Genomic DNA, 24,871 nt, shown 5'->3' with positions numbered 1-24,871 from the left:
ATCTTGCTCCCTTCCTTTTATTACTATTCACAAAGCAGGCTGGCAAAGAAAAAACTCCAATTTCTTTCTCTGCGCCTGAGAGAATCAACACACTGTAGTTGTATTGAAGTCCTGCTTTTTTCTTGGCTCTTTTTCAGACCTATAACCTGGGGGTAAACATGCAATTAAAATAACATTGGCCTGCTTTCTACCACTCTCTTCTACTGCAGCAGCAGGAGTTAGCACAACCACTGAACATTGTGACCCGGTCCTCTTAATTGCTGGTGCGTTTAATTGGCAAAGATCACCACAAATATTGCTCAGCAGATAACTTCTCCACTTTTAATATCTATTTATATAGCTGTTTGTCTTCTTAGGATAAGGTCCTTTGTTTTTATGTTATTCATAACGGCTGGTGGATTTCATCACTTTGATTTCCTCTAATGAATATCAAAGCTGGTTCCCTACATTTTTTTCGAATCAGCAGTAATTTCCCTTCTTAAATTCGTACCTTTGTTCTTTATTTTGTGAAAATAAGGAAAAATATAGGTCAGCTGCCATGGGAACAATTTGAAACAATACAACATCGTTTCCAAGCCTTGCCTCTCGCATTATTGAAAATGCGAGCCTTAGTTATTCCGGTTTTAAGTAGCCAGTGGCCACTTGCCGAGTCACAGTCCCCTTCTCTCCCTCCTCCAAAATACTCAGAGAACACTTTTGTTTACAGTCTGCATGGTGCTGATAGTGTTGGATGACTGGCTTAATTCCACCAAAACAGGGCCTTCTCTGCCTGGCTGGGACCTGGTCCTCCACAGATGAAGTTCCGTTTGGACACAGGGTAGAGGGAGCTGTGTCCCCCGCATCACAAAGGCTACTGAGCGCCCCCCCACCTCTGTTTGTCTGGAGGGTTTGATGGCAGGAGGCTTCAGAGCAGATAAAGCTCCCTGCCTGGTGGTCAGAGGGCAAAAACAAGACTGCAGTCAAGCCACTCAGATGCTGACTACCACCTGCGGAGTGGTGCCGGTGACGGCTCAGCCCTTGTCTGGGTCATCTGAGGCACATCATTAGGAAACGGGTCTCGCTATAAAACTGATATATTTAGGTGCCACAATAGCCTTTTCTTCACATTCCGGTTCGGCATCTATGATTTACGAGTACACAATGGGTGCCCTAAATGGAAGTTGGGGGGGGGGGGTCATTTTTACTTTCTGTTTGGTTCTAAAACTCACATTAAATGAATGCCAACATGAGCCACGTGTAACACATTTTGTTGCCAATGTGTATGCTCGCTTGTTTACATTAAAACAGGATGAGATGGTGATCTACTAGATTTCCATGCAGTTGTGATCGAAAGAGAAAGGGAAACCCTAATCACCATCAATACCGGTTTACGCTTTAGACTACTGCTTTTCCCCCCTTAAAAACTTCTACCATTTTTTTGTCCACCTCTTTTTTTAAATTTAAACCCCAAAATTTGGAATTGGGACTAGTGTTTTAGAATGCGGCTGCTTTATTTTGAAGCAACATTAAATCTTTTTGCAGATTTCTGTTTCGGTAAAAACTTGCCATTTCGGTTTTAAACCAGCAGATGTTGTCGTTTTATTTTTATTTTTAAAACTCTGGAGAGTGATTGTAAAAATAGAGTGTATGATGAAATCTACCGCTTTTTAACATCAAAAGGTAGACATGTATGAGTATAGAGGTGTATTGAAGTGATGACTGCAACACAAGCGAAAGTAGTCATGATGGTTACACGTAACTGCGGGACTCTTTCCAGATGCTGCTGGATTCTGTTCTTGTCGAGACTGTTTAAAAATGCCCAAATCTCCTTTATTTATCATCATCGGTTGCTCTGTTTAGTTGGGAGGACATTGCCGGCTTCCAATACCGTAAAAGTCTTGTAAAAGACTTCTCTTACCCCGGTCACCACCTTTTTCATCAGTTACCCAGTGGTAGGCATTACAAGCACCTTAAAACAAGGACTACTAGGCTCAGAGTTTTCCTCCAAAGGCCATCACTACCTTAAACAAGCATGCAAGACTGGAAAAAATACATATCTTGCCTGTTGCATTGAAAATTGTCATTCATGTCTTATTTGTTGATTTATTTCGGATTGATGTTTCTTCTAAATGTCTTTTTACTATTTTTTTATTGCACTATTGTTTTGATACAAAGCATTAATTTGTAAATATTTTTACCCATTTATCCCGAGATTGTTTTCTCTTCTCTTTCAATTCTCCATTTCGTGGAGTGTCACGTCTAAACCCGTGAACAATGTTCGTTAAGTTGTTAACAATTACAAGGACAATTTAAATTCTAGTTTGAGCAAGTAATAATTGTTACATTCGCCATTGTACCACAATTGCTGAGAATAAAACAGAAACCAGCCCCCCCACAGGCTGGAACATAGTGACCTGCCACGGAGCAGCATTAAAGCCTGATACTGTGGGCATACTGATTTTTCTGTCCTGTTACTTATATAGCAATGGCTGTTTTGTTTATTTGTAAGTTTTCTTAAACTGAACTGATTTTATTTTGTCTATTTTGTTAACATTGTACGACACCTTAAGACTTAATGCACAAAAGGCTTTTACATGTTGCTAAGTGTAAATCAAAATTAGTTTGTATTTATTGTTGTTTTTGGTATTGCACTACCTCAGATTATGTGCAATGGTCTGTCTTTCGATAACCTCATTTTATCAACTTTTAATTTTGTTTGATAATGCTCATACTGTATTTATAAAATGATGTGTTGTAGTTTGTCATCATGGGTCTTTGTTCTGACAGTAATGATTGGTTAAAGCAGCATTTGCTTTTGTCAACTTTCACTCTTTCATATCGCACTCTTTGACGTCTGCAAGCAGCATGCAATGCCACACACGTGTGAGCAGATAGCAACTCTAACAAAGGTCTTCAGAAGAGAGTGCTGTTTTCTTAAGGTTAAAGCATGCCTCTATCATTAAGTACTCACAACAAACCTTAAATGCGCTCTTCTTTTAAAATTGAAAGTCACAAAGAAACTGCAATACTGGTCTGAAATATTGCAATTAGCTTTTTTTCTAATTCATGCAGTCCTACATACACCCAATACACATATTTGCAATGAGTATATTCATGCCGATTGTGCCAGTTGTAAGAGAACAAAATGCTGCTTGTCCTGTGTCAACGTCACGCTATCTTCGTTGCACCAGCTTACCCTTGACAAGCTCTGGTGCAATGTAAGCCGTTCCAAAGCGTCACCTGGCCTGCTGATTACAGGACGGCTCGGCGCAAACGCGTAAATGCACGAGTTGCTGTGACAGCGGGCGCCGGGACAGATGACCGGCTTCCCTCCTCCCTGCTTACTCGGCGGTGCAAGGCGGGAGTGTCAGCTGGGGCATTACCATAGGCTGACCTTTCGCTCCCCGCTGCAGCGTTTTCTGACATTCAGGGGCGCCGTGGGGGGAGACAGGAAGGGGGCGAACCGATGGCCCGATGGCTGTCTCTCGCTTGTGGTCGGTTAGCTAGTGAGCTGGCATTTTAGCTCCCGCAGCATTCATTAAAACAGTCTCGTTGCCCGTTATGGGATTTTTGCATATTCAGTGTTACCTCTACTTACGAGCTTAATTAGTTTCAGGATCGTACCCGCAACTCGAATTGCGTGTAACGAGAACATTTTCCAATAGGGAAAAATAAAAAAAACAATTTGGTCTGCTTGTGTCCTCCCAAAAGCATACAAGTTAACCCTAAATAGCTATAAAGCACATCTTTGTATTATTGCGGTATTCTTCATAGTCGCTATAAGTAGTTTCTGCATCGTGTTTGCAATAATCTGTGGTATGTGCAGCACTTTGATACTCTTTGTGATGAAGGGTTATACTAATAAACATGAATTGACTTGTAAGGTTTATTATCGTTTAATAGGGGAGATTTGCAATTATAAGGAGAGCAATTTGGCGGGGATTTAGATAAGGAGACTGTTGATGATATGTAACTACTTACTTTACACTTGGAATTGAAGTAGCTGTAATGTAAAAGAACATACACACGAATATTTTACAGCCCCCCTTTTTTTTTTCTTTGCCCATAGTAGTTTGCATGTGTGAGTTTCCTCCCGGCCACTCTGGTTTCCTCCCACATTCCAAAAACATGCATTTCAGGTTAATTGGCCGGTTTAAATGTTCCCTAGGTGTGAATGAGTGAGTGAGTTGTCTGGCTGTGTGTGCCGTGCGATTGGCTGGCAACCAGTTCAGGGTGTCCACTGCCCAGTGCCCGGAGATAACTGGTATTGGCTCCAGCACCCCCGGACCCTACTGAGGACAAGCGGTGCAGATAATTGATGGATAGTTTGCATGCACAAACTGGATGAGTTGATGCTGGCGGTAATCATTCTGTAGTAGTGAACTGTCTCAAGCGGTCTCTAGTTGTAGTCTCTTGGACTGCTTGTGAACTAGAATTTCCTTTGTGTAGCGAGGTAGATTGCTTAAACCCGTTTTTCGTAACGCTCATGTTTAGAGATGCTCATATAAAGAGGTACCACTGCAGATGGTTCTTATCACGTGATCTGCATCCTGACAACCTGAGTACAGGGTTCGTACATGTGCCTGAAATCCTTGAAAATGCTTGCATTTTAATGTTGTGTTTTCAAGGTCAAGTAAATGCTTGAATTGTAGGTGAAGTGCTTGAAAATGCTTGAAAGTGTTGCCATTGCCAGTCCGACTCTAAAGACCATGCACTAAATTAAGAAATGTTTTTAAAAGTTTAGGTACACAGCGCCTTGAAAATGACGCTGACATGCTTGCTCTCAGTCATTACGGCGTTGTCATGTGAAGTGGCTCTGCCCCCTACTGGTCGAATCCAAGAGAACAGCTCTATTTAGAAAACCAGCTCTATTGGCCCCCAATGGCTCCTTAGATTTTCGTATTTTTAATGATGTACTATCAATAATAGTAAAACATTATGCACTAAACTATTTAGTAATGAGTCCCTGAAAAACACATGAATTATCAATTAGAAAAATTCACAGATCTACAAAAACATTGCAAAATACAAAACAATTTTAGCTTTTAACACACTGAACAGATCAAAAGTCGGACAACAACAGAAAATCTAAGATTGAGAGATTGAATGCACTCTCCTTCGTATCAATCAATATCATTGAAATTAGTCCAAATTTGGCTTGTTTTTCTGCTTTTTATGCAAAAAATACTTTCTTTTTTGTCTTCTGTATTGAACTAAATTATTACCCAACACCTATGGCGCCCTTTCTGTGTTTGTAAACAAGTGTGATGTAGCAAAGATGCTCGTGCATTGATGAAGCAAAATTACAGAATTCATATCATTTTATAGCAGCCCATTGACACGAAAAGTTAATCGATAGGAACAGCTCGTATGTGCTAGCAGCAAGATGATAACTTTGTTTTAGTCATCAAAGTCAACAAACAAATGTTGTTTTGCCGCTGGATATTTTCCTTTGAAGTTACTGAAAAAAATTTTAAAAATTGGCTTTGAAAAGTGCTTGAATTTGGCCATGAAAAATAAAAATCTCACAAACCGTGTAGTGGCGGCCATGATGGATGGGTATCCACCCATACATACATACATACATACGGCCTGTGTGAGTTTGAGCCAAAATAATTTTTGTCAAAATCGATTGCTGTTATGTCTGTGAAATTTCAATGTGCTGTTAAATGAGAACTGGAAATAATGCCTCCTGACATCAAGGCGCTGTGCACCTAAACGCCTCATGAGTCTGTCGGAAAAAAGAATAACATACCAGAGAAATTCATGTTGATGCATAGTGACACTGTGAATTCAGAGCAAGGATAGCTGCCATATGGTGGTCCAGGCTGTGAATCACAAATCCAGGGAAAGGGGGTGTGATACAACTTTTTCCTTTTTTTTGTCTCTTAATTCCCTTACAGTGCCCCCACAAAATCCCATGGTCCAATGCTGGCAGGTATCTGTGTAGAAGTGGCAGCTTCATTAAAGCTGTTTTTTCCCCCTTCTACCTCTCGCCAGGAGGATTTAAATGAGCTGTCGCCCTGACCTTTTTGAGCTCCTGCTTTTTAAAGCGGATTCAGACCCCTCCCCCCTCCCAAAACCTGACACATGCCCTTTCTATCTTTCTACCTCTCTGTCTCACTTTGTCACCCTTCCCTATACTTGTCTGTTTTCCCTGCAGGGGGTTGAGACGCCTTCCAGGCATCACAGGCGCACCAAGGCTGTTTTGTGGGTAATTGCTTCCCTCATAGAGTCTGTTTGACTGCAGACACTTGCCACACTCCGCCGACACCACGCAGTAAAATGCGAGAGGGCAGCGGCCCCTTAGACGTAATTTGCTCCCCGACTGTTCTTTAGTGCTGATGAAGCAAGCGTCTGTGTTGTTTTGAATCCAGCTTTAAGCCAAGTGGAGCGCGGCTAACGTTCTCTCCTCCTCGATCACGTCGAGGTTATTGCACTGGGTGGCTGGCATTTATCGGAGCCATCGCCTCATTTATTCGTTTCTTTTCACTTCCAACCCTCTTCTTACGACTGTGAAACAGTCAATAAGAGATTAGCTTGTTAGCAAGTTGTTCTTTGTTAAAGAAGACATCAGCTAGATCAACTATTGGAAGCTTTTGGCCCTTTAAAAAAGCAGTAAAAACGTGTTCTTAATCTTTAACCACTTGCCTGTCAGAATTCCAGCACATTATTTGCTTCAACCAGCACCCCTTTCCTAGTTTTTGAAAACGCCTGGGTTCAAAGAAAAGTGAAAGTGATACGACTAAAGGTGGGGTGTGTTGTTTGATGTGCCCTAAGAAGTTGAAAGAATATTTTTTTCTCTATCAAGTATGTGTTAACAATGCCCAACTGAGTTCAAAGAGCCTTGAAATGTGGTTTTCTACTGCTCGTATCTGCTTTTAACTTTTAGCAACGCTGCTCAGTATTCCTAACACATTTGGAAGCACGGTGGTGATCAGGGAAGTGGTTGGACAGTGATTTCACGCTCGTCTCCACGTTTTTTGTTAGTGTACATGGTGGAAGTAAGAAAAGGTCTATTTCAAATACAGCCCAAATGGCCACCCAAGCGCATCTAAAAGAATGCACATACTTCCATGCGCCACAAAAGGAGCTTGACAGAGGCTGCAAAGATGACTTAAGCCCGAAGATGGTGTCAGTGAGTAGAATATTTCCAATTTCTGGAAAGTGCTTTTAACATTTATCAAATGAAGCTTATTCGAAAATGTTATTTTAAATAAATACTGAAACATCAGATATCTGGAATACAACATGAAAAAAAACATTCAGACGAATTTTGCACGCACCATGCAACGCTGGTGGTTGCTCTTCTTTGAAGAGGTGTTGTTTCATTCTAGTTGAGATTCAACTCTGCTAAAATAGCTTTTATTTTGCAAATTAAGTTGTCACCCTTGCATCTGATGTAAGATATAATTGTATATATGTCTACTGTTTACTTATGTTAGAAAGTGCTTTAAATCAAAATATCTTTGTCTTTTAAAACAGTGGTTCTCAGGACACAACGTCTAGTTGCAAGCAGAGACCCAAATCAAGAAAATATTACTCTCCCTAAATGTATTAAATGAAATATTGTGCAGTTTGAACCAGCGTTAGTAGGATATAGTTAGTTGTGTAAAACAAACAAAAACGCCAGCAAAACCTGAACAATTTTAAGTAATTATATTCCATTGAATGCTCAATTAGCCAATATTAACAGACTCGCCATGCACAAACATAGAATTTACATTGCAATTACTGAGGTTTATATATATTTGAAAATATTTCAAATTATTTTATGAACTTTGCAATGTGATGTTCCACTTGGTAAGATGCAGGGAGTGCCTGTTCTTGATTTAACTCGAAGAAGTAAGGCACTTTTGTAATATCCCCATGTTTTAAAATTGTTTTCTCAAAGAGTTTATTTTTCAGAGACTGTTTTGTTTCCAAAGGCTGCTTCATTTTCACTGCTTAATGCTTTCTTGTGCCAGGACCTCGCTGCACAAAGCCCACTGAGCCTTTTGTCCTTCTTTGTCTTGAAGATGAAAAAAATCACATATATTCTCTGTATTTGCGTTTCTCCATGCTCTACATTCATAAACTCACATTTGCAGGGCATGATCTCTATTCACTGTTAAGGAGTGCAATTGGTGGTCAAGTTATATTTCTTTCCTCAACATTACAGTAATCCGTACTTTTTTGCGGGATTTGCGCTCCAAAAAGGACCCACATTTGTCGAAACCGTCAAGCAGAAACAATCATTTATTATTTTGTCAAATACTTTATTACACATTGAAAATAAAGAATAAACCCGGTTTACAGACTCAAACGTTTGATTTTTACAAATGATTGTACTGTACTTTGTAAACTCTTGTTTTACAGACTTCTGTACTGTCAAATTATATTTTTAGAAATAATCTCGCTTCTACAGTCTACTGTACGGCGCTATACTTAGTCTGTAGTGTTAAATCATTTCAGGACACTGTCCTCCAGATTAAATGTTGTCCCCATCATGTGGATGTCATTGGGAAAACAGAAATGTGGTGTAATAATGCCTTTACTTTCCTTTGCATGAGGATAAGTCTATCTTTGAGGGCGATAGAAAGCATCTTCCCCTAGCTTTTGGTGCTTTTGTTGGTCCAGAGTTTTGGTGACATGATGGCTTTTAGAAAAACTCTAAATTAAAAATGTTTGCGTGTTTGTAGTGTAGGTTTGTTACGCTGTTTGTGTTCAACTTAAACCACAATTTTTTGGGGGTCACACAGTTATACAGGGGTGGGGCAACTGTTTAGTCAATCAGAATACAGAACACAATGCAGGATAAAAATCCGCAATGTAGTAAAACTGAGAAAAGTAGTCTGAAATACACAAAACAATTACTGTATTTTGCCAAGGCAAAGGCCTGTGACCCGATTAAAACAGGTCGGCGCCCCACCAATTAAGGAACACTGCTTTAAAACGCACTGGACTCGTCCATTTTCTAAAGACCATGTTGGGCAAGGTGATGAAGGGACCGCATTTAGAATCGCTTCCTCTCCTCTCCAGCGCATTTTCCTTCAGAGGTTTGATGTTTAATTTAAGTTGTTAACAGCATAGAGTGTCACCTTACCTGACGCTCCAGGTGTGAATCAGTATGTAATTCAACAGACTTCCTAAGGTGTCTGCCTGTGGGGATAAGTTCTTTTAATCAGCGCTGCTTGAGTATTGCTTAGCAACGTAACACCCCTCTCCTACCCCCTGGACACACTGTAATATTTTCTTTTTTGCTTTCTTTCTGCAGTGTGAGGAGAAGCACGTGCCCCATGTTGCATTAACGTCTGTGTGAAATGCTGGCCTGTCTGCCAGGGCCAGGTGACCTCCCCCTCCAACTTCTCCCCCACTCGCAGATGAACACTGGACTTCAGAAATGTAAGTGTAGCGTGCAACCAGCAACTCAAGGCCCACACAGCAAGCCGATCCATTCTGATGGTGCCAAAGCCATAGATTCTCAAAATCCAGATTCTTGTTTGGTCAACATAAGTTGAGCATTTCCCAAGTCATTCCTTCCTGTCAGTTTGTTACAGAAAAAGTGTGACGATTGCAGGAGTGCCTAAATGTAAAAATGGGACGCCATAATTAAATAACCTTTCAAATAACTTCGGCGTCAAGTGTGCGGTTTGGCACCGAAATGCCATCTACAGCTTAAAGTGCATGGCGTGCAGATCCTCCACAAAAAAAAAAAACAACGGCTTGGCCCGACTTAATAATTGACTTAATAATTGACTTAATAATTGACTTAATAATTGACTTAATAATTGACTTAATAATTGACTTAATAATTGACTTAATAATTGACTTAATAATTGACTTAATAATTGACTTAATAATTGACATTTAATGCCCAAACCCGGCCTGGGTCCGGGCCCAACATATTACCTCTACTACTGGCTGATGGTAATAAGGCCTTGTTCACACTGCGGAGCTTAATGCTCAATTCCGATTTTTTGGGTGAAATCCGATATTTTTGTGAGATCGTTTATATTACCAACTAAATGCGACATGATCTTCCCCGGTGAACGCGCCACAACTGTTAGGCATGCGCACAAGAGGACACATGACGTCAACACGCAATGCATTAATGTTTGAGGAAGTACTCATGGATGTAAACCGCAAAGCGCTTTCCCCCAAATATCAATTCATTCCAAAACCCACTCCCCCATTAAATACTGTCGGTGTGTTGGTAATGTAAATATTGTCAACGACCACTGGAAAATATTAACACTTTATGAATGAACCTGAGCGACATGTTGTGACATAATCCGATCTTGGCCATAGCATTAAAGGGTTTAATTTGAGCACGGCAGAACTAATTGCATTTCGTCAAACTACCACCCTTGTTTTCGTGGACATTACCACAGCTTCCAGAAGGCCAATCATCGTGGTCGTGTCGTAGCACGCCGGTGTTTTCAAATCACTCACATAATCATTCGCTTGTCAGACATGAATTACATCTCATGCCGTGCTTTATTCAATCTTAAAAAATACCTCAATTCCCCCCTTCTCCTTGATCTTAAGAATCCAGCATGACCCATTCCAATTGCACTCTTTTTTTTTTTGTTAAAAAAAAAAAAATGCTGTTGCTCATCAGTACTGTAATTTCAGAATGCGAGTAATCAGCCAACCCCCCGGGGAGATCAGCAAGCATGAGGGAGTCCGTTAAGTGCCAGTTTCTGCCCCTCACATGGGCGGGCTTGTCATCAGCAAGACCGTTTCACTCTTTCCTCTTTTGCGCCGCTCACCAAGACCTACAATCTCCCGCGGTTAAAATCCAAGTTGTTGTTTTTTTTTTGGCCTAATTTTATGGAGGCCCAATTCTGCCATACGTAGAAATGAATGGATACTTGAATAAATAAGGTATTTATTCATGTATAACACATTTTTTAAACCTTATAAAGAACTTCGTCTGAGTGTGCGACATACACAAGGTTTTACTGTATCAGTCGGAAAATACTGCTGACCATTAATGACAAAATATTGGATTCAATGAGAATTGAACCTGGGTTGCAGCGATAAGAGCGCCTACTCACTTGTACCACTTGTACAGGAGTTGTATAGACAACATACGAAAAGGATTTTATCTTATCACACTATTTTTATTCACTGTACCAGAGACGAATGTTAGATAATGAAAAAAAATAGAAAGATATGAACACAAAAGAGCACGACGAGAGCAACAACTTTTTACGTGATGATGAATCGGACTTTGGAGGACATTAAATTAATACAATGTAAAGTTTATGTTGATATAGTGTTAATATTTTTGTAGGGGTTTTGCCTGATTTTAATTTATTGCGTTTTAGAATGTAATTTGTGGGCGTTGGTCGGTTTAGCAGGCGGCTTAGGTAGTTTAATAACCAGAGAAAAAGGATGTCTTGGGGGACGATTGGTGACTCGTTTGGGGTTCCTTCTTTTGGACGGACTAGCTGGAAAGGGAGAAGGATGTTATTTGTATTAAGTGGAATAACCCTACAGTTTACCTTGTTAATGAATAATTTTAATCATGACTGCACATATTCAGAGTTTGGCACTTACAATGCTTAGTTTTAGCTGAGAAAAAGTAAAAAATAAACAATTATACAGTTATTTAATCAGAAGTTAGGACTGCAGCTTATACGTGAATGAATATGTAAGGTACAAATAAATGCCATATAAATAATTAAACGTATAAAACTATCAGAACGTTTCACCGACTCTTTAATCAATGAGTGCACTGATCGTTCATCACTGAATAACCAATAGTTGAAAAGTTAAGTCAACTGTGCCGCCACATTTGAATTATGAAATAAATGACAAAATACACGAGGAGATAGGAATAGGAATTTATGATGAAATGCACGACAAAATGCATGACTGAATACAATAAACGAAGTAATACACGGTGAATTGCGCGACAGAATACTCGAAGACATAAGCAAACTGCACGACGAATTGCATGACAAAATAAATAACAGAATGAATACATATAGGAATATTACTACAGAAATACAAAAGAAATTCAACGACAATTATACTACAAATATACAAAAAAAAAACTACAAATAAACTACCACAGTTATATTACAGAAATACTACAAAGAATGCTACAGAAATACTACAAAACAAACTATAACATATGTGAAAACTGGACTTGTTTTATTATTTTGCTTTATAATAAGTTGAAAGTTTAGTAGCCACTAAAATAAGTAGAGAAGACATGAATATATTTTGGACAAGTGACCCCAAACCCTTGATAAGAAATTCCAACCTCTTCTAAATTTTCTCTCCTGAGCCCTTTCTTTTTTTAAAATCTTCTAGATTACGAAAGCAGATCCGCCCTAAAGGATGTGGATATCAAAGAACAGCAACATGATTGTCCAATAGTGACAATAATATAAAAAGTTCATAATGGTCAAAACAACAAACAACAGCGCACACGAATAGTCAAAATAATGAACTGCTGTCCTATGCATTCACTTTTTCTGGTGTCCAATATTAAAAACTGAATAAATGTGTCAGTTTAATTCTGACATTTTAAAAACAATTTGAATTTATCTGAAAATAAATGGAAAAAAATTAACTTGTAGATATCTGCATGTGCATTTTTTTATGAATACAAATTAGAAAAATATGGTAGGCCTTCAGGCCTGGGCCCCTGGCCAAATTTTTAGCAACCTAATGTAGCCCGTGACTCCAAAGGTTTGCCCACGTTTGCCTTAAAGTGATCATCAGATCATGACATTCAATTTTAGAACATCATTCTTGATGTACTTTTTGCACCAGTATACACAAACGGGCACACCATCCTGATGCGTCTATTTCCACCTATCTTATTCTGTTAAGGATCACTTGAGAGCAATAAGCAAACTGCCGTATGAACCATGACTCTGCCATTGCAGACTTAAGTTACACTGTCCCTGTTTCTGAGCAGTTTACACAATAAATTCCTGGCCTGGAACATTTGGTTTAGAGCGAGTTGCTGTGTTAGCCGTCACAAGGAATCAAGTTAATCAGCTGTTATTTCGTTGCCATACAAGCATTCCGCTTGTGTCCTCCAGCAATGTGACAACATGGGTTGAAAATGAGAAAAACATTAAGTCATAAATAAGAAAAAGAAAAACTGTCTTGCAAATTCAAAGTGCCGTAAATTCGGGACTACAGAGCGCACCTGATTAAAAGCCGCATGGTCAGATTAAGGTTGAAACTCAATTTTGGCTTCGTACAGATTTAAAGCCGCCGCTTTCAGTTGCGTCTATTTCGGTTCTGCTCGGAGTTGTTTACGTCCAGTGTTTTCCGTTCATGTGCCCATTCAAGACGGCGATTAAAAAGACGAGCACTTTTTTATAACAGTGGGACCTCGCTACTTCGCGGTTCGACGTTCGCGGCTTCAGAGCTTCGCGGTCTGTAATGGTTTAAAAGAATAAATAAAATTTTAAAAAAATGTTGTTTTTTAAAAAAAAATTTTTTTTTTTGCGGGAATCCCCCTCGGCCGACGACCCTAGCACGGCGCGCCGTTCTCGTTTCCCGTCGCGCAGTTTTGGTGCGGCTTCCGCTTCACCTCCCCCCTAACCCCACAGGTCCCCCCTACCCCTTTCCCCTGTGGCCGCCCGTCCGTCGGCCGGAGCCATCGAGGGTCGTGTAGCGCCATTTAGAGCCATCGCGGCCCGAGCAGGAGACGCCGGGCGCCGGTGTTGTGCCCAAATCCGACTCCCGTACAAAATCCTCCCCCCCTCGCGTGAACGCACATTCTGCTGCGCTTCCGACAGGCCGGCCTCCGCGCGGAGTGCCCGACCTGTTTGGCTTGTCGCGGTGTCATGCGTATCGCGCCCGAAAGTACCCGCGCCTCGGGTTAGGGGCTCGCTTGCGACTCTAAAAAGGATAAGCGATGCAGATAATGAGATGAGATGAGATTTTTTATTTTATTTTTTATTTTTTGAAGGGGCGTCGCTACTTCGCAGATTTTCACTTTTTGCGGGTGGTTTTGGTCCCCATTAACCACGATAACCGAGGTCTTACTGTACTGTGCTGATCTAACCATAAATGAGAGCTGCGTCACGTAAAATATGAGTCCTATATTTCTAGTCGACAGCACCAGGCATACATACTGTGGAGAATGACAGATTGCAACACAGATGTATCATTTTGTGTTGTTGTCATTGGTGGTTGCCACGTCAACAGACCAAATTGAAATCTTTTCTCATCCTTCCTCTGGGATTAAAGGAAACCTTAAGAACCTGACATAAAGAGAAGTGTGGTGTTTTTGATAGATAACTTGCACTTCTGTTCAATTCAGGTGCGTGAATTGAGTTAACAACCTGGATCCTGTAGTTTTCACTGTCTCCTCTTTCTCTTTGCTAAATGCTCCAGACCAGTATGCTAGCCAAGTCTGCGCATAAAGCAAGTCATTTAAAAGTTGTGAGCTTAGCGGGTTGCCGTGAGAAGCATGACTGGAGCGGTTGCTCTGTCATTGAGGAATTGTCGGTGTACAGCTGATCGCTGAAATAGCCGACTGGTGTCTGAGGAATGTCAGGGGCAGATACAACGGGGGTTCCCTGCTAGTTTTGTCCTCAAATCTCAGTATATGGCCCTGCGCCAACATTCTTTCAAACCAGTGGTTCTTAACCCTGTTGGAGCTACCCGACCCCATCAGTTTCATATGTGAGTTCATGGAACCCTACTTTAGTGTAAAACAGAATGTTTTTCTTTTCAAATTAAAGACATTAAAAAAAATTTAGACTGCTGCACAAAATGAAACTTTAAAGAACAAAACTGACAAAGTGCACGAACTCACAAGAATTTACAGAACTGCAAATCCGTCGGATTTCTGCTGTTGATTTTGAGAGACCAGTTCAAGAATGTGTGGCTTCACCTTGGCAACTGCTACTCTCATGTAATTTACACAGCAAAGTATTTTCCTTTTTGTTGTTTTCATGTCCATCTTTCTCGAAAAGGGTTGCTTGCAAAGAACTGTTGTAATTAAAACTCTGAGGCATTCCTGGCTTTAACTGCAGTATTTCATCAATATTGTGTGGCTTGCTATGCTTTGCATCCATGTATGCAACTTTATACAATGCTGTGCGGATCGGTTTAATGGGTTCAAATCCGAGAGCAAACAGTTTGACCTTATCGTCGAATGTGGTTCTTTTTCACTTGGAATTTAGCAAGTGTTTTTGTTCTTATATTCCCCATCTCAGTGCAGCTTCACAAAGTGTTCCTTTAGTTTTGCCAATGTGAGGTTAAAGTTGATAAACTTGTCATTGCAAGCTGTGCAGATAGGATACTGACTCCCATCCTGTTCTGTGATACACGAGAATCCATATTGTACATATTCGTCTGACCGCTTTTTTTCTTTTTCTCGACATAGTATGGATTGAAATATGAAGAACGTAACTATACGACATACTACAATGACATTTGAACATTGGACCACTCCTAAGTGAGCTAAATTCTGCGCAGCACTAATTGGCGAAGCAATGTCATCTGCAGTTAATGATGGCTAAGCAGGGCTTGTCATTGTGTATGTGGTGAGTTTGTGTGTTTTACCTCCGTGGCAGAGGCTCCACAGAACCCCTAAGATTGACTCTCCGAATCCCTAGTTTGATCAAACCCAGGTTATGAACCACTGTTCCAAACTGAACAAATATGGAGCTTGGTGGCGGGTAGGGTTTGTCAGGGTGCTTGAGATTCTTGAAAATGCTTGGATTTTAATGTTGTGTTTTCATGAGTTGAAAAGTGCTGGAATTTCAGGCGAAGTGCTTGTAAGTGCTTGAGATTTTTGCCATTGCCATGTTTCTCAGAAGTCTGACTCGATAAAACCACGCATTGAATGGAGAAAAATAAAACAAGTCTGCTTAAAAATGATGCCGGCTCGCCTTCTCTGGTCCCTACTCGTTACGGTGTTGTCATGTGAAGTACCACAGCCCCTACTGGTTGCATTCAAGAAGAACGGTGCATCAAACCAGTGATAAGAATTCTAGCTCTTTTTAGCGAACTAGCAGTTTCGGCTTGGCTCCCAAACGGCTCCTCAATTGTTTTTGTTTTAATCATATATTAACAATTATCAAGCATTATTCACTAATTTAATTAGTAATTCATTTTAAAATGTTATTATAATATTGATTAATAATATAATCTACTTAATTTGAATTTTTAAGTTGTTTTTACTGAGAAACCTTTAAGTAAAGCAACACAGAATCCTTATAAAACACATCACACAACAAAATATAAAAAAAAGATATCTGCAACAACAATAATGTATGAAATACAAAGATATTTATAATGGGCTATGCAAAAAATTCATGTAGCGTTTCACAGGATAAATTGTAATGGGAACAATTTCCTGCAACTAATAATGTAAGTTACATATCAATTTCATTTTACCGAACATTGATATAGGAAAGATTTTGTTTCAACTACAAATGTATTCGCGATTTACTTAAGATCTAAAAATCATGTCTTGTGGAATGTGCACAATAAACTTATTATTACAATTATTATTACATTAATATTAAAATGGGCATATATAAATCGTAGATATGTTTGTGGCTCTGTAAAATACCTAATCACACTGGATTTATTTTAATGGTACTGGAAAAAATTGGAACTTTGGCTTTAAGTGCCCTAAAAGGGTTACCCAAATTTGAAAATGTAATGAAAAAAAGGACACAAGAAAATAATCATGTTTTTATAAAAAGCAAATAGAACAACGTAAAAGAAAAGAAAATGGGAAAAAAAGAAAAATATTTTTTGTTGTGTTTTGGGTGATAACCATAGCAGCAAGACTGTCGGCTCTTTGTAAAAAATAAATACAAAATTCTTGTTTAAAAAATGCACATTCGCTTATCAGTTAAATCAAAATGTTCTTTTTTAATGAAGTTTTTGTTTACCACTTGGAAGGGCTAAATAATATTCACTGTCTTTTTTTATTTAAATAATTTACTACCGATTGTTTTTCAAATTGAATGTGAATATTATTTTAGACCTTTTTTGTTTATAAAACTTCTGAAAAAGACATTTAAGAATAGCAGATTTTTTTTGATCTGAGGTTTTTCTTGTGGTAACCCGATATGGCCAACCTCAACCAGGTCTAAGCTTACGTGGCCCCCGACTCAATTGAATTTGAGACCCCTGGTCTAATTCCATACTGACGCTTCAGACTCAATTTCCTGCTCCTGAGTGGAAATCTGCAATTCGCAGCAGCATGAGAGAACAAACTCATTCCCCCCAACCCCTTACTCCCGCTGCTTAAAACCATGTTCAATAAAAACAGTAGTTTGAATAAAAGCAGCACTAATGAGAGCCTGCTGACTGCGCACAGCAGCGGCGTAATTAACATGGCCCAAGCGGCCATTCTTTCCCTGCTCTCCTTGCTCTCCGTTGGCGCTGAGGTGGAGATCGTCCACGTTACTCGCAAACTTCACTCATATCCTCATTAACCCCGCTTTCATACGAGCCCTTCAATTAATTCAGGTTTGAGGCGAAGGTTGAATACTAACAAGCTACGTTTGGAGCACACACAAATCGATGGCCTGGCCCTCTCAGGCAGGAAATGCAAAGAAGGGGTAGATGCACTGCCATACAAAATGTATTTGACCCCTTACTGTTTTTTTTTTTTTGTTTTTTTGTTTTTTTTTTACTTTTTGTATGTTTATCTGTTACAAAGGTTTTCAAATTATCAAACCAATTTTTCTATAACACAGGGAAATACAAAATGCAGTTTTGAAATGTTGATTCCATTAAGACACAAAAAAATCAAAACCTATTTGGCCCTATTGGAAAAAGTAATTGCCCACTGAACCTCTTAAAAAGTTGGGCCACTTTTGCAGGCGATAAAGGAAATGCAACATTTACGATAGTCGTAATAAGTCTTTCACCACTCTGTGGAAACATTTTTACCCACTCTTCTTTGCATTTTTTTAAATAAATCTGCCAGATTGGAGAGTTTTCTAGTATAAACTGCCCGGTTAAGGTCACCTCACAGATTTAAATCCAGACTTTGACCTGACCACGCCAGAATTTCCTTTTTTTTTTTTTTTTTTTTTTTTGCTCAAGTGATATGACCGGGGTAGATAGATTGACCACAGGAGTCTGAAAAAGAACGTCCGGCCGTCAGTTTGTGCCCTCAAACTCAAGCATTCTTGAATCATGCAGCAGGACAGCGACCATGAACTGGCAGTTCATGCTAGAACACCCTCCAATCTGGCAGATTTTAAGATTTTCCGAGGAAGAGTGAACAAATTCCTTCTCAGCATTGTAAAAGACTCATCACTGATCAATTATCTTAAACTTTTGATTTATGTTATCGCTGCCAAAGGGGACCCAATTAGCTATTAGGTTCAGGGGGCAATTACTCTTTCACATCGGGGCCAGATAGGTTTTGATTTATTTGTGCCTTAATAAATCGAATCATCATTTCAAAATGTCACAAAAATGACTTTATCTAATTTGGGGAGATTTTACATCTTGCATACCTTGTAGAAATCACTTTGAGCAAGTTGAAAATATTGACTTTGGCATAATGACGACTAAAAGTCACTAAAACGACTCCACTGTTTCTTACCAATTGATGCACACGAAAACGAGATGCTTTTATTGCAATCAACCAGTGATTTAAAACGGTAATCTTTCAAATATAACGTGTAATGGAAATAATTATGTGCTCTACCATGTAGCTTATTATGGTAAAATGTTACTGTATTTTCACACCAATTAGGCGCACTGTTTTAAAGGGCGCACTCAACTTGGTTCGAATTATTTTTTTTTGGCTCATATTAGATGTGAGTGTCACGCGACTGCCTTTAATACCACAAGTGTTCGCATCAAAGAAAAAAGCACCGGGAACAAAACTGAGTTTGATTGTGATAGTTATTTAATAAACTGCAAAGCAAAACACCAGAATACAACAAAATTGTTAAAAAAAGAAAAAAGGCCCAAACAATTTGGTATTCACATTTTTACACAAAGCCCTAAGAACTTCTTATTCCCCAGACATGAAAAGCTGCACCAAAGCTTCATTGTCCGAGCCACTTTTTGTGCCATGTGGTTCTTCGGGAATTATGCCGGCTTTTGAAAACAATTCAACATATGTCCGAGCCGAAACTCATGTTTTTACAATAGTTATGTTACATTTTACAAATCCTAAATATTGAACATTCCATCATTTTTGAACAAAATTGGCATTAAAGTTTCCACTTTGTAGTGTTTGAATGTTTAATTGTGAAACAAAGTTAACAATTTCCATGGGAACAGACAGTCCTGCAGAAATGCAGAGAGAGAAAAAAACTGAAAATAAGTAAATAAAATAAAGTAAAAGAAAATAATGACATGTTTAATTTTACGCAAGGAGCGAATTATTGAGCAGATATAATTTTCATATTAGAAATGTTTATCATATTCAAATTTTACCCTGCCGGCTGAGTGGTTGGAGGCACAGTTCTGAAGTCATGGGATCAAATCCAGGTACTGGAGTTTGCATGTTCTCCCTTTGCCTGCGTGGGTTTCCTCCGGGCACTCCTGTTTCCTCCCACATTCCAAAAACATGCATCTTAGGTTAATTGGCTGGTCCAAATTGTCCCTAGGTGTGAATGAGCGCGCGAGTTGTCTGTCTCTGTGCTCTGCGACTGGCTGGTAACCAGTTCAGGGTGTCTTCTGCCCACTGCCCGAAGATGGCTGGGATGTGTTCCAGCACCCCATCGACCCTACTGAGGATAAGTGGGGCAGATAATAGATGGCTGGATGGAGGTTAGTTTACAAATACACGATAGCGGCAAGGCTTACGATTCAAACGATAGCGGCCCACCATTCAAATTCTCGTGGATAAACCCACACTGCTGTCCTCTGTTACGTCCGCCGAAAAAGGCACGCTGTGTGATCGGGCGCGGCTTACATTTTGAATGAAATCTGAGACTACCAAAGTCAATATTTTCAACTCACTCTAAAGTGTTTTCTACAAGGTATACAAGATGCAAATTCTCCCTACTTTACTGTTCTATTACATTCCCTCAATATTAGATACATAATAGGTTTTAGTCAAGTTTGTGCTAGGGGGGACATCTCATTGCACAACACGGTCCTCATCACCTTCTTCGTCTCCTAAATGTTGCGTTTTCATCACATTAGCACGCCCATTTCCTCCGGTGGTCGGGTGGTAATTAGTTTTAATGAAATCGACTATTGAAAGTTTTATTATTTGTCGAGTCAAAAATGATATTGTGACGATTATTGCTCTAGTTTTATCGCCCAGGCCTAATTCCAAGTACGCGTTCCTTTTATAACAGATTAGTCTTTACACTGATAAGAACACACAGTTTGCTTTTGCTTGTTTTATTTTCCTAACGTTGACATAAAAAAAAATCTGAACAGGTGCATCTGGACAGAAAACAGAAGGTGTCATCAAGTTGTCAAATATTTATATAATTTATTTTCTCCTTTTTTTGCAAAGCGTTTAAAAGGCGCCGAAAAGCGAGCCACCTTCACACTCGGTCGTGCTCACACTGTCACTGTGACAGGTTAAATTTAGTCCGCATGCTTAGCAGGTGGAAGCGACGTCTTCAGGCAAAGACTCCCCGTTGATCACAGCATTCTCAATTCTGATTACTCGTCTGCTGTCACGCAGCGCTCTCCGCATTGTTTTCTTAAGCTTTCTTTAGCCAGACGCGGTTAACAGTAGCCACTTTTTACATCAACCCCCCCCAAAAGATTTTCCGTTGATTGTTTAGTTGCTTCACCACAGGGATGGGCAAACTTTTTGAGTCGTATTATAAGATTTAGAAAATTGAAGACTGAGTAAAGATTTTTAAAACTGATTTTATATTTTTTGTATCTGCTGGCAATACATGAGAGTAAAAGATAATATAGTATGTGCAAGACAGGTGTGTCAAACTAATTTTAGTTCACGGGCCACGTAGTAGAAAAAACACTCTTTTGGGGCCAGACGAGTAAATTGATGGCAAAAGAAGTGTGCCTTATCTGGAGGATTGGGGGTCTTTTTTTGGAGGCTCACAATTAAACTGTAATTCAGGGATGTAAGATTTGATGATAAAACTATTATTCAAGGGTTTTTTTCTCAACATTTTTTCCTTTATTGATATTTGTATCAACCAGTTTAGGATGTCCCTCACCCACTGCCAGAAGATGGCTGGTATGGGCTCCGGCCCATCCGTGACTTTTATTTTAAGTAAAATGACACCAGTATAGGTTTCCTCAATGTTCTCTGGTTGTTTAATGGGAGTAAGTAAATAGAGCTGTAGTGGGTGTTTTGCGAGCGGCACCTGGCTTTGGCGACATCCAGTGGGACATATTTGGACTGCTTGTCATTGTAAGACGCAGTGCTTGCGCTTTTTTCAGAGTGTCTCGCGTGCTACATAAAATTATGTGGCAGATCATATTTATTCCAATATTTTAATTGATTTTAAACAGTAGTATTGTCTGTTTTGAATAATGTGGCAGATCATATGTAGCCCACGGCCATTATTTTACCTCATGTACACTAAAGTAGTGGGCAGCAACCACTGGGCCGTGCGTTGTTTGTTACTAGGCCACACAGAAAGAACCATATTTATTTATGTATACACGCAAATAACTCGGTTTGGGTTTGCGTTATACTCAAGGTTACGGTGGTTCACCACTGTATTTGAGCAATGATTGCTCAGTCAACAAATACTGATGACCACAACAAGAAATAAACCCGAATCGCGGGGGTATCGATAAGTTCCCTATTAATATAGTTGGCATATGAAAGGCCACTAGATTTTATCTCATCATCGCACGATTCCTAATATGGGAACATTATGGTAAAGAGTTCAACTACAATGTGAAAATAAATTGTGTGTTGATGAGATAAATTTGAATGACTTTTCCTATGTCATATAGATCCCTAATTGTCTAGTGATTACACACTGGATCTAGGTTTATCATTATCCTTAGTATTATTAAAATCTTTAAGACAGAGCGGCAAGAATATTATCAGATATTGAACAGGTCCATGGTACTGTAAAGGTTTCGTACAACTGCACTAGAGATGGGACTAAAGAACTTTTTCTTTCACTGACCTCCCTTCATTTTTTCCTTCTTAGGGGACACCACACAAAGGATAAGATCTACTCCTTTCCCAACCCCAGCAGAATTGGATGCTTATGCTAAAAAAGTGGCCAACAACCCGCTCACCATCAAAATATTCCCCAACAGCGTCAAAGTACCGCAGCGGAACCACGTGCGGCGTACTGTCAACGGCTTGGACACGTCAGGCCAGCGCTACAGCCCATACCCACCGTCTCAGGCCAGCACCAAGTCCGGACTCCTCGCCATTGTCAGGGTGCCTGCCGTCAAGGGCATTCTCAAAGACTATGCTGGCTGTCGCGCTCGCTTCCACCATGAAGTCATCATGAGCCACCTGCGGGAGCCAAACAAAGCCACCTCTTCCAGCACTTTAAACCACCGCCTCCCGACCCTGCAGCAGGGCTTAGTGCCCCACGCCCAGAACGCACCTCATACTCTCCAGATGCCGCTGGCTCAGCAGCATGCGAGCCACACCCAGCACTCTCAGGGCCTCGCTAGACCGCAGACCGCCTCTCATCACCCGGCCCTCAGCCACCCTTCGGCGGCACTTCTTCGGCCTCAGCCGGGAGGCTGGAATCCGCTAGAGGCCCCGGAGGCTCCGCCCAATGTGACCGTCTCTACCTCATCCATTCCCCTCCCGATGGCCTTCGGGCTGCAGCACAGTCGCCAGCCTGACCTGAGCACCATCGTGCAGCAGATAAACCAATTCTGCCGGGCCCGAGGCACCGGTTCGGTCTCCACCTGCGAGGGTCAAATCGCCAACCCTAGCCCAATCGGCCGCAACCTGCTTGTCAGCGCTTGTTCCAGGGTGTCCGTGCACAACTTCCCCACGCACAACTGCGACAACGCATCCCTTCCTTTCCTCGGCGTCAGCATGACCCACTTGCCTTCCAGCCACCCGGATCTCAAGCAGCAACAGGGGCAGTTGCAGGTCAACGGGCCACAACCGAAGATGTGTGCGTGGGACCCGCATCCGTTAAACCACGTCCCTCGATGTCCCGAAGGTTCCAAACAGCCAAGCAGGGAAGCCTCCTTCCACTTTAAGGGACCGGGCTACCCTGCAGACATGTGTACGGGCCAGCCGTACATGCTGAAACCCCCCGTGGAGAGGCCCACGCCCTCCCCGCCCCTCAACAACCCAGTTGCACACTACCCCAACAGTCACTACTTCCAGTCCCACATCTGGAACAATGGCATCCTTCCCACACCAAACAGCGACAGCTCGGGCTCTCAAGATGTAGCGATGCCATTCCAGGGGGCGGTTCCGGTAGGGTGCGCTGCACTAGAATGCGGGCCCCTGGGGGTCCCTCATTACAGGCTACAGCCTAGCTCCTCCAACTCCTCTGCTCAGACTAATCTGATGCAAATGGTTGATTACATAGGCGGGGACTTCCAGACGCCCTACTTCCGTGATCAGAATCTCGGCCTAATGGGCAAGATGCACAGGCCCCCCATGAGCAGGGTGGGGCCGGAGCTCATCGATGGTAGAAACGCTCTCATTCAGCATCCAGGGTACAGATAAGCTATGGCCTTGTCTCTGCAAGTTATCAGTCCCAATCCCCCAACCCTTTTTTGTCTTAACAACACATGCACAGAAAAATACCCTTTGTTAGATTAACACTAGTTAAGTGTTTCAACATCCATGACTTTTTAGTTAACACTTTTAAAAGTGCTACAGAGAACCAGGGGTTACCAACCTCTTTAATGCAGAGACTAGCGCCACTGACGCAGCTGCTGGCATTATCGGCTAGCCTTAATGATGCAAACCTTAGCATTAGCGGCTACATGGCAATCAATCGCCTATTGATTGTATTTTGCAGTGGCGTTCGGTGAGGATGGTGTCTGGTGAGGCACAGTCGCATTTACAAATTAATTAACCTTTATCTTATTCAGCATTTGATTGGCAAAGTAAGAAAGCAGTATATAAACTGTTGCATAAAATAAATATATTATTGACTTAACTTATAACATATTTTCAATCCTCCATTGTGAAATGAAGTCCATGACACGAGAAAATAATCATGGATGGCTGTTGGCGTGATAATGCTATCAACTATTCTTCAGAACTAGGGTGTGCGCTAAATCAGTATTCTCTGTCTCACTATCGCCCTCTGACAGGAGGAAAGAGAATTGCAACCTCACTCTGCATCTGCAGACACTCAGCACAGTAACGACTTACATCCTAATTGTATTAATCGAGTTCATAATGTGAAAATTCAGCAATTTTGAAAAAGAAAATCCTAACATTGTGAAATTTATATGAGAAAGTACTTTAAAACTGACCTCACCTGGCTCCCCTGACTCCACGTCACTGGAATATTGGTGAAAAGGGACCTCGTCCTTACTGTTGGAGCACGTAAAAAGGAAACTTGTTGATTAACAATAATGCGTGTTGACAAAACACTTTTTCGATTGTTAATCTAACATTGGCGATTTGGGTGTGAGAACTTGAAAAAACTGATCATCTTAAAGAGGGCGAATGGATATATTTAATTCATGTAGAAAAAAAGTTAAGATTTTTTTTTTAATTGAAAAATCTTGCAAGTGATCAATTGTTTTAATTTGTCGACTTTATGACAAATGCTTCTACTTGGAAGTTTTCAGAATCATGTTCCCAAACGTGTTCGCTACTGTCGTGTCATTCCTGCTTTCGGCGCCAACATCCTTGTGTGTCGCCCAAAATCCTGTGTAAGTTCCTCAACCACTTTTTAAAGGTATTCCCAAATATTTAAGCATGCAAATCGGAGGAAATAGAACATGTTTTCTGCATGAAATTAATATATATTCCATCAGTGTTTTCCAAATATTTCTTCAGTTAATGCATTTTGAAGTCAGCTTCTCTTGT

The 24,871-nt window shown here is 40.6% G+C and overlaps 1 protein-coding gene across 4 annotated transcripts in view; it reads left to right on the top strand.

The window, feature by feature from the left end:
• The window catches only part of fam222ba (family with sequence similarity 222 member Ba), a 66,396-nt gene extending 41,740 nt beyond the window's left edge, over positions 1-24,656 (top strand). For all 4 annotated transcript variants that reach the window (XM_088321061.1, XM_088321062.1, XM_088321063.1 and 1 more), the window contains exons 2-3: positions 9,236-9,363; positions 22,044-24,656. In XM_088321061.1, coding sequence (XP_088177187.1) covers positions 9,282-9,363; positions 22,044-23,548 — 1,587 coding nt within the window. In that variant the 5' untranslated portion in view covers positions 9,236-9,281 and the 3' untranslated portion in view covers positions 23,549-24,656. The remainder of the gene's footprint in view (positions 1-9,235; positions 9,364-22,043) is intronic.
• The last annotated feature ends 215 nt before the right edge of the window (positions 24,657-24,871 follow it).

This window comes from Urocampus carinirostris, chromosome 17 (genome assembly GCF_059441175.1).
Source record: "Urocampus carinirostris isolate Australia breed hairy pipefish chromosome 17, RoL_Ucar_1.0, whole genome shotgun sequence".
In the NCBI taxonomy this organism is placed as follows: Eukaryota; Metazoa; Chordata; class Actinopteri; order Syngnathiformes; family Syngnathidae; genus Urocampus; species Urocampus carinirostris.
The sequence above is the reverse complement of the archived record's forward strand: the minus strand, read 5'-3'. Positions and strand labels throughout refer to the sequence as shown.